Source organism: Polypterus senegalus, chromosome 8, assembly GCF_016835505.1.
Source record: "Polypterus senegalus isolate Bchr_013 chromosome 8, ASM1683550v1, whole genome shotgun sequence".
In the NCBI taxonomy this organism is placed as follows: Eukaryota; Metazoa; Chordata; class Cladistia; order Polypteriformes; family Polypteridae; genus Polypterus; species Polypterus senegalus.
In genome coordinates this window covers 53,420,904-53,431,461 of record NC_053161.1, presented here as the reverse complement: position 1 = coordinate 53,431,461, position 10,558 = coordinate 53,420,904, and the positions used below count along the sequence as shown (strand labels likewise).

The 10,558-nt window shown below is 36.6% G+C and overlaps 1 protein-coding gene across 1 annotated transcript in view; it reads left to right on the top strand.

The window, feature by feature from the left end:
- The first annotated feature begins 1,526 nt into the window (after positions 1–1,526).
- Positions 1,527–10,558, top strand: part of tbc1d22a (TBC1 domain family, member 22a) — a 212,609-nt gene continuing 203,577 nt past the window's right edge. Inside the window, exon 1 of the mRNA XM_039762143.1 lies at positions 1,527–2,316. Coding sequence (XP_039618077.1) covers positions 2,222–2,316 — 95 coding nt within the window. The 5' untranslated portion in view covers positions 1,527–2,221. The remainder of the gene's footprint in view (positions 2,317–10,558) is intronic.

Genomic DNA, 10,558 nt, shown 5'->3' with positions numbered 1-10,558 from the left:
ATTCCCTGCAACTGACCCAACAAAAAAGAGGGCTATATGGAACATACCTATGGCACACATTGAGGACAAATATATGCAATGACCATCCTTTACCTGAAATTAAGTGACCACTGCATCCTGCCACTGGTTCTAAGGAGGAGCTTTGCCCTGGAATGCCCTCAGAAACAGGGCAATGGGCATTTTTCTGGAAAGCCAACTTTGCTTGTCTGCCTTCTTCTTATTAGCTTTAAAATTAATGTTTTTTATATTATATATGATTCTTCATGTCAACAATTCTTTAAATAGTAAATAGTTATATGCCAATATTTACCAGTTTGAAGTATATTTTTGTACTTCAGTTTAACCTGTTCCCATGTTCTCCTTGTGCTCACGTTTGATCTAGAATTATGACATATTAAATAATAATTAATCTGACACACAGGAACTGAAACGCTGCATTCAGTAAGTACAATGCACACTACTTATGCGTTTAATTTGTCGGCCACTTTTTGCCATCCGTGTTTTCTAGTTTGGGCTGCTTTTGCAGTGTTATGCCATGTGCATATTAAATCTTGAAATTCTTCATATCCTTCGAGTAAAAGGTCCTACTCCACTTGTGTGAAAAAATGTGCCTGTTCTTTCGTCATTTTGTTGCAGCCTATCAAAGACTTGCTGATCATTTTTTCTAGACTCAATATATATATGGGCTTTTCAATCAGCACGGGCACGAGCAATCATCTCGGTTGATTGGATCCAGCTAGACTAATCTACTACACAGCTGTGTTTGAAAAACCGACTTATCCCGGATGAGTTTCACCGGCATTAACTCATCCAAGATGAGGCATCTGATCTTGGATGATTATGGAAAATACCCCCCAGCTCTTTCCCTTTAATTAAATTTCTGTGTATGTGACAAATGTCAAGTCTTACTGGGTACATGACATCAGCCAGTTTCTTAAACCACCACCTAAAACATTCTGTTTCCATGTTGCTCACACACCCTGGCATGCTTAGCCTTTCATACTACTTTCAACATGAATGCTAGTTATTAATAATGCACAGTAACTAAATTACCCCTAAATAACTATGACCCCTTAAATAACTATGTTATACTCTCACAGCTGTCTACCACATTTGCTTATTACCTTAAACCCAGTGCTGCCGTGATAATCACCAGTTCCCTTTGACCGGTGACACTTGTAGTGTTCCAAGGATGCCTTTATCTTTCTCCTTCTCCTTATAATAAACAAGCACACTACCACATACCCTGTTTTTCATTGTAAGGTCGTTATAAGAATTTGAAAATTTGCCAGTGCTGAAATAGTTTACAATTTACATTGCGGTGCTTGGGGTGTGTCTTTTTTTTTAATGTAGCTGTTAATACATCACCTACATGATATTCCACACAAGTCTTAAAAATGTTTTCTTTTTAAAGGGTCTTAGTCAATCTGAAACCATTCCATACACATTTTTTATTCAATGGGAATTTGGCATAACCTCTCATTGGTGATAAACATTTTTTACAAGTTCAATTTACAGTGAAACTTGGTGCATTCTTTCACATGTATACATTTGTAAAATGTGTTTTGCTTCAATCAAAATTCATACCATTCACAAAAGAAGAAAGCTGTTTAGTTTCTGTTTGAAAGTGTTTTCATGTATTAATTACACGGGCATCTGGCTGCCATTTAGTAAAAGATCTGTACTGTAATGGAAACAAAATCCATGTGCACTGTACATATCTTAAACTATGATAAGGAAGTTGCTTGGTAATAAATGATGCAGAAAGGGGACTTTGGCAGCAGTGACTTTCTGTGTACCAAGTGTTCTGGTAGAGAAAACAGTAATGTGAGTGAGGGTGCATTTTTGCCTGTTTCACTCATCACTAGCCCTCATCTTTTAGCTTGTGGATGATGTTGCCACAATTTGACTTCATGCAGCCTCTTTGTGATGAGTTTGATTAGAGTTCTTGGGTCACCCAACAACTATTTTCTTTTCTCAGCCTTTTGCATCTTGATAGTCAAAATTTTAATAGTGTTTTGATCACTTCTCTTAGGACTTATTTTCCAAAGGTGTGTAGAAACAAAAGGCTTCTCTTATGGTTCCCATCCCTAATACATTCCCTAGGATGGGCACATATGCTTTTGACCATTTAAAATTACCTATATCGTCATTAAATAATTCAAGTTGATCAGCTAAAATAACTGTAATGAGATTTTGAGGAAATGAAACAAAAAAAAATATGCAAACACCCTCATATTCTCATTTTGTATTTTTCAGCATACAACATGTATATGGGGCTCAGCATCCTCCTTTTGATCCTCTGCTGCATGCAAAGTAAGTAGTAATCATTTTATAAGAGTCATTTGTTAATAATCTGTATTGCATGTTTGTTCTATAAAAACCTAATGTCTCAAATGGATGTACTACAAAGCCTTATTGTGTCTGAATAAGCAAATTAGTTTTCTTGAAAACCTTAATAGTCAATTGAAGAATTTGCAATGGTATGCCACATTAATCTACAGTAATATTTTAGTTATGAGTATAGTTGTTTTAGCTTTAATTTGTTTTTCTTAAACTTTGTGTGCAAATACAAAAATAAATATTTTTCATATACTTTAAAAAATGTTATTGGAATTTTTGAATATTCATTAAATTAGATTTTACTATATTTTCGCCAATGTTTTAAATATACTGAGCTGGTGAAATACTGTTTTATTGTCTAAAGAAAGGAAATGGGTATATGTTTTTGAATTGGACTCTGTATGTGTTGCATTTCTACTTTTGCCTTTGAGCACAGTTAAGCTTGGCATTTACACAGCTATTATGTTTTATTTCTATTTATGATCAACATAAATTAGTGCATAAAACTGTATTTAGAATAAATAATTGGTAACACACCTTACTCTGTAGTTAACCTTAGCACAGATCACTTCTTGAAACCAGTATGATCAAAAGGTCTACCTGCTGATAGACTTATTTAAGCCCTAGTTTTATGTTTATTCAGTTTGACAGGATTAATAGGGGATGATGGTTTCTTGTGATTTTCAGGGCAGTAATGTACACATCTGTAATGTGTATGGGTTGCTTTTTGTAGGCAAGCAAATATGTGTTGTCCTGAAAGTGAAAGAGAGGCAGGGGCCAGGTCCACAAACTCCTATAGCTGGTATATTTCTGGTGAAAATATGTCTGGCCTAAAGTTTGCACTGCTTTTTGGCTTTCAGGTAAAACTGTTACAGCGAGTTGTAGATATTAATATGAATTATTTTTGCTGGACTTACCACCTGGTTGATTTCAAAGATTGGCCAGCTGCTGCAGCAGCACAGCGCTTTAGTTTAGCTGGGTGGTGTTCTCCCCAACAAATGGCCAAGTCAGACAAGGCACTTTCCATATGAAAAGAGTGTGCCTTGTCTGGGGCAGGGAAAATAATATTCTGGGGCTGTCCATTGTATCTTTTTAGCCTTCTCCTGTGAAGAGAAGATTGCCCAGCAGAAGCACTAACTGTTTCTAATCTTGTTGGCATACCACATCAATTAATGTGACAAAAAATTTCTGCCTATTTACTGCTTGCTTACAGCACATTCACGCTCTGCCCTTTTTGTGAGAGCCAATACCATGCTGCATGATGCAGCTGGCACTGTACAAAGGGTTAACAGGTTAAAAGTTATGACGAGTTTAGTCACAAACTCTGCCCTTTTTTTTTTCTCTTCTGTTTTAGCACATTAAATGAGACATCAGAAAGATGAGCCTCTCCTTTTTCCAGTGTTTTTAAAAAAAAAAAGCATGTTACTTGTCACTACATTCTATACATTGTACTATACTGTATTTCCAGATGAGCATTCATTAATTGTTGGCTGTCATGTGTATAGAGCCTGCCCCTACAACTAAAAAAAAAAAATCACACCTGCTTGACTTTATTTGAGTGAGTTGTAGGCAAAGTTGTCTCATTACCCGATCAGGTTTATGGGAGCATGGTTCCGATGACTTGCTATATGTGTAAATGGAGGCTGTGACTGAAAGTTGCTGGAAAAATAGTGTAATGTGTCATAGGCTTAACTGCAGAAGGGCATATTAGAAGAAGTGGCTGCAGGCGGTTATGGAGACCTGCAGTTGTGGTGGAGAGAAAAAGCTGTCTGTCATGCTCTGCAAGCAAAGCAGTTTGTGGAATAAAGGAAAAATGATGAAACCTCTGCAATGACCTTTGGTAGCAAGTGAAATGGAAAAGGTCAAGAGTGCTACAAATGTAAAAACAAATTATGCAAAATAAATGCATAGAAAAAAGTTTTGAAACTAAAAAAGTGAATAGAATGCCTAAATCGGAATTCTTCTTTTGCACGAAGAGGAATTTGTTGCTAGTCTCCCCAGCAAAGAGGTTCAAAATAATTGCTAAGAATTACTGCTATTGTGAGCTGTGAACACATGGGTAGTATGCAGTAATTAAGGTTAAACACCTTAATTAACATAGTTTAAATTGTTAATTTGCTTATATTAATAGCATTATTATGCTAGGCCATAACAAGTAAAAAGTTAAGTCAGAAAATTACACAATTATTTTAAAAGAGATACACGTTCTAATTATAGTTGTTGTAAAGTTACCAAATGTATTGCAGAATAGTTGGTTTCCAAAAGCCACCTTGTGCAGGCTTGTCTGTCTGGTGACATACTTCTGCATAATCTCCTTCAAAGGAAAATAAAATCTCCATCTAAGCACCGCTTAACAGATATTAACAGTGACTGATTTAGAAATTGTGATTGGCTGATAGTGAAAGATAATAGAATGATATGTTTCATTAGCATGAGATACCGAAGGAGAATATGCACAAACATGCACTGACATCACTTAAGAAGAAAGATTGGTTGATCAGCATCAAAGTGAAATGCACATTTACACTTATGTTAAACCTATATCCTAGACCAAACTGACAGAGGCCAAATTGAAATAACATTTTAAATTTTGAATAACTTTCAAAAAGATGCTTTTCTGGAGTGTTTTACTGTGTGTATATGTATTTGTTTGCAAAACATTCAGTTGCATTTGGGGAGTTAGTTAACCGATTTGAAAGTTGAAGCATTTTAAATTTTTTTAGTTATATTAAAGATTCAGTAATATTTTTGTTGGTTAAATATTTTTGTAGCAGTGAATCATATTAAAAATAAGTGATCATGGAATGCTATTAAATGTATTGGTAGGCTACATTAAATAGATGTTTTTTTAACAGCACTTTTCATGTAGTTAGAAATGTATCCCAAACAGGCTTTGGTGGCTCAATAGCTTTCATAGACAGCAAATACAAGTAATATAAAAATGACATAGATCAGTGAGTTTTTTTTTTTCTTCAACCTTTTTCATCTCATGGCACACAAACTAAAATTTTGTGGCACACCAAAACATTTTTTGACGATATGACAAAAAATAAGTATAATTTTGATTGATGTACAAAGAAAAAATAGTAAATACATTCCCTTGTTGCTCCAAAGTGGCTTTTTAAAAAATGTGTATGAAGTTATTTGTTTAAGATACTTTGTAATAAAAAAATAATACTCAATTCTCAGGTGCCTTTACTTATTATTAGCAGGTGGTGCAGTGGTAGCACTGCTGCTTTGCAGTAAAGTGATCACAGGGTCACTTCCTGGGTCCTCCCTGCGTGCTTTTTGCAAGGTGCTTTGAGTAGTGAGAAAAGCTCTATATAAATGTAAAGAATTATTATTATAATACATATGTATGTGTAATCGGATTCAGCTGGGGGATAAATAGGGACACTAGATATCAATAATAAGACACGTTCATTGCAATAATTACACAGCACAGTGCGCATGCAGCATAAACATAATGTGTATATTATTGAAATAAATGTTCATATAGATAGATAGATATATAAGTTGAATATATGAAATATTTTTTAGTATACAAATTTTTAACAGGTTGAGACACATAAAATGGTTATAAATGCATGAACTTAACACATCTTTTGCTTTATATTTCACACATAGTATATGTATTATTAAAATATGTAAATCAAATAAAATTGTATAAAATTTTCATTGTAAACTTCTTTTGCATTGCATTTATTTAAAGAAGTCTTGTGGCACACCTGTGGACCTTTCTGCTTGACAATTGCTGGCATAGATTGATGTCTTGTTATGGGATGTTGTAATACCAGAATTTCTATGTTTGATACCAATGCCAGTTAAAATTACCATACTCTAAAAGCTTGATACTTGGCAAATATATCCTATTCAATAACTTTTTATTAAATTATCTCAATCAACCGAAGTGAACAATAGTATGCATATATACAGACAGTAACAACAGCTGCAGCCTCCTTAGTGTTACTTTTTTTTGACTTGAAAAATTACATTTCTACTTGCAAAACGCTAAAAGTACAAAGTCAAAAGTGTAGAAAGTATAATAATGATACCAATAATAAAAACAATACTGTATATTCTCTCAATGTGTCATTAGTCGTTTTTATGTTTGTGTGGTATATCTTGAAGCACAGTGAAATACGTCACAGTCAGGACAATAGTAGTTTGATTTCTTGCGGATTTTCTTTCCAGACTGATCAGCTTTTGAATAGCACACTGCATATGTATAATTAACGAGAGCATCACCTTTGACTTCATCAGAATCACTTTCAGTTTCACTGTCTGTTTCAGCTTCACTGCTTGAAGACTGATTCACTGCATTATCACTTCTTGTATCACTGTCAAGAGCATGCTCAAATTGTGATGTATAAAACCTAAACTTGCCATAAAGCCACACACATTTTCACATCCGCTAAATGCTTGGCGTACGCAAGTTCTCCGCTCAGTTTTGCAAACTGGCCGCACCCAACGTCAAAGCAGTGCTTTTGTTCAAGTGTGGTTTCCCTTTCTTTTTTAGATCCACATCCCTAACGTGGCTTTATCAAATACACTGAAATTAGCCGCATATTGTTTATTAGTTTATGGCGTCTGATTTTAATTAACCTGTAACAATATAAAGGTCCATGGAATGGCCAAACTATTCCAAATACCATAGCTGCTTTAGCATTGTTCCTCTCAATGCACAACTCAGACTATTTATCCCACTGTATCTGAGTGTGGAATCACAGCTCTACAGCAGCTGATCGGAAAGAGAATTATTGGTATACAGTACACCCCCAAAATTCGCGGGGGTTACGTTCCTAGAGCAACCCGCGAATTTTGGATGTGGTTAAAAAAAAAAAAAAAAGCCAGTTTTCATAGTTTAAACCCTAAATATGCCCCCAAAACACTTTAATTTCAAACTCAGCTTAATACATCACCTTAAAAAAAGAATGTAAAGATAAACCTGCATACTGTACAGTACTGCACACTGATATGTCACCCGCAGTGCTTGAATGTAAACTACTGATGTTACCGCTATATGTACTGTAATTCATGCAAGTGCGTTTTCATTGCCAGAAGCTTTGGAAGTTGCAGGGCATTTCGACGGCACCTTGGGGCTTTAACACTTAAACTGCCACATATTTGGTGGGTTAATGCATCCCTGGATGCCAAATACTTTTTTATGCACTTTGTAAACGTCACAAAGAAAAAGTGAAATTTTAATGGGTCACATTTTTTTCATGCAAAGAGCATCACAATTACTGCAACACTAATCCTTTTACACACCGCTGATGAACTTTAAAAACAATTTAAAAAAACTGCTGGAACAATATGTACAAAGTGCAGCTGGAGGTAAATCACATGGATGTAAATCACCGAGCCAACTGCGCTTGAACTGGCTGCACTCAAGCACACAGAGGTAAGTGCTGATGCTGGCAGGCTAGTCTAGTGCAGCGGCTCAATCTCAGGGACAGTGAGGCTGCAGAGTGTCACGCTTGGGTCACAGAATTGCACAGAAACACAGGAGATTGTAGATACAGGAACTTTATTCAAACACTTCAAACAAACATGTCTCTTTCAGAAGAAAAAAGAGCTCAGTATGCAGTTAGTTCTCGATTAACACTTACTTACGAATTACCAGAGCCTACGAAAAAACCCGTAAATTGCTTCTTAAAATCGTTCACAGCTCTCCACCAGCGTCTTTTGTAATCTAAATGTGCTGATAAAATCAGGCTGCAAGATGCCGGCTATTCCATCCCCCCACCGACTTAGAACGTGCACAAACTTCTCCCAGCTCATGCCTTGATTGATTGTCTGGGAGTGAAGTGGAGTTTTAGAGTGGAAATAATAGATCGTTGTTTGGAACACACGCATTTCATGTCTGTTCCGTTTCTACAGTAATCTGTGTAAACACATTGTTAAAACAGAAACGTTTTTTATATTCTAGTAGTAGATGACAAAATGTAGGCATAAACTATATAATGTATGAAGCCTGAAGTATCAAAGAAATACTTTCACAAAAGGTACAAATCTAACACAAAAATTGCGGTTTTATTCAAAAATATAACTGCAGAAACAAAAAGCCGCCTTAACATGCGACATTGACACCCGTTTATTATGACTGCCTCCGTGGCGCAATAGAATCAGCTTCCGACTGGGAATCAAAAGGTCGCAAGTTCGATCCTGCACCACTCCGTTTTGAGAAGTAAACTGCTTTTAGTCTTACTATTTCAAGGATCTAACGCTTAAGCAAGATGCGTGTATACAGTTGCCCGAATGATGCTTGGGACTAATGCTTTTAGCACTTTTTTAATTGCCTATGTGACACACGGGTCTAACACTAAGGAGGTTTTAAAATACTGGTATATTCATCAAGTAGTTAAGTAAAGTAGCATTCATCCATCCATTATCCAACCCGCTATATCCTAACTACAGGGTCACGGGAATTTTGAGGAATTTCTGCATAAGGTTTATAAATAATGATATGTAATGAACTACCTGATTATCTTTGCATGTGTACGTTTGAAATTTATTCTAAAATTTTCTGTCCAGTAATTGAAACTTAATGCTGAAATTTCATACTACCTATAAACATATAAAAATGCAAGCTTTTTTTTTTATATGTGTACTTTTGAATTGGTCAATTTCCATGTAATTCCAGTTCTTTGACTTAAACCCGCTTTTTAAAGCTGTTTTTGTAACAGTGCTTTTAAAGTCTGGTTTGTCAGTGAACTGATGGGTTAGATTTGAAATAATTGCAATTTTAATATTTATATTTGAATAATTAACTGGTAATAATATTACTAAAGAGTAATATTTAACAGATGTGTGAAATTCAAATGTTAAATGTCTGAAACTCTTGGTACTTTATCCATCCATCCATCCTCTTCCGCTTATCCGAGGTCGTGTCGCGGGGGCAGCAGCTTCAGCAGAGATGCCCAGACTTCCCTCTCCCCGGCCACTTCTTCTAGCTCTTTTGGGGGAATCCCGATGCGTTCCCAGACCAGCCAGGAGACATAGCCCCTCCAGCGTGTCCTGGTTCTTCCCCAGGGCCTCCTCCCGGTTAGACGTGCCCGGAACACCTAGCCTGGGAGGCGTCCAGGAGGCATCCTTATCAGATGCCCGAGCCACCTCTCTTCTCCTCTCGATGCAGAGGAGCAGCGGCTCTACTCTGAGCTCCTCCCGGATGACTGAGCTTCTTGCCCTATCTTTAAGGAAAAGCCCAGACACCCTGCGGAGGAAACTCATTTCAGCCGATTGTATTCGGGATCTCGTTCTTTCGGTCACTACCCATAGCTCATAGGTGAGGGTAGGAACGTAGATCGACTGGTAAATTGAGAGCTTTGCCTTATAGCTCAGCTCCTTTTTTACCACGACAGACCGATGCAGAGCCCGCATCACTGTGGACGCTGCATTGATCCGCCTGTTGATCTCACTTTCCATTCTTCCATCACTCCTGAACAAGACCCAGAGATAGTTGAACTCCTCCACTTAGTACTTTAATTTTCCAAATATGCCCCACATTATTTTTACTTTTGTCCCAACTTTAAAACTTTCAGAACTCCTGTTAAGCAACCTTTGTTTTGCAGTTTTCATGAGTGATCAGACTTTATTTCTTATGCCTGTGTAATGAGAAACAAAATTGTAAAATTACATCTTTTATTGGCTAATTGAACCGATTACAATGTGCAAGCTTTCTAGTCAACTGAGGCCCAACCTGTGTGGAGAAAGGGCTTTATTTGCCAGTTTTTCTTTTTGTTTTTTTTCCCTTGCTTTTTTTTCTTTCAGTGTTTTTCAATTGACATTATTTTCATTTTGTAGGTTGTTAGATGATTGTTGTGTTTCAAGAATGTATTCTAAGACTTTAGTGTTTTTAATTCTGTCGCTCACAGTACCGAACAGCAGCTGTTGTTAGTGTTGTAATCATACAAGTTGGCTTCACCTTGTTTTACTTCAAGCATTGCTTGCGGGCAGATAGTGTTTTCTCAGCTGTATCAAGGACATGTCTTTTGCTTAGCTTTTTAGCGATTGAATCCACAGTTTGTTTGGGTACCAGCCAGTATGAAGGTCAGCAGGTAGCAGACTTAAGCCTATACCAATGCTCTCAGCAACCAATGACGTTCACAGGAGAGGGCCCCATTCGGCTCTTGATGTTAAGAGAGGAAAGAGTTAAAAACGGGAGCTGGAGTAAGCAGCGCGAGTTAGAAGTCTTAACAAGTAATGAATGGAT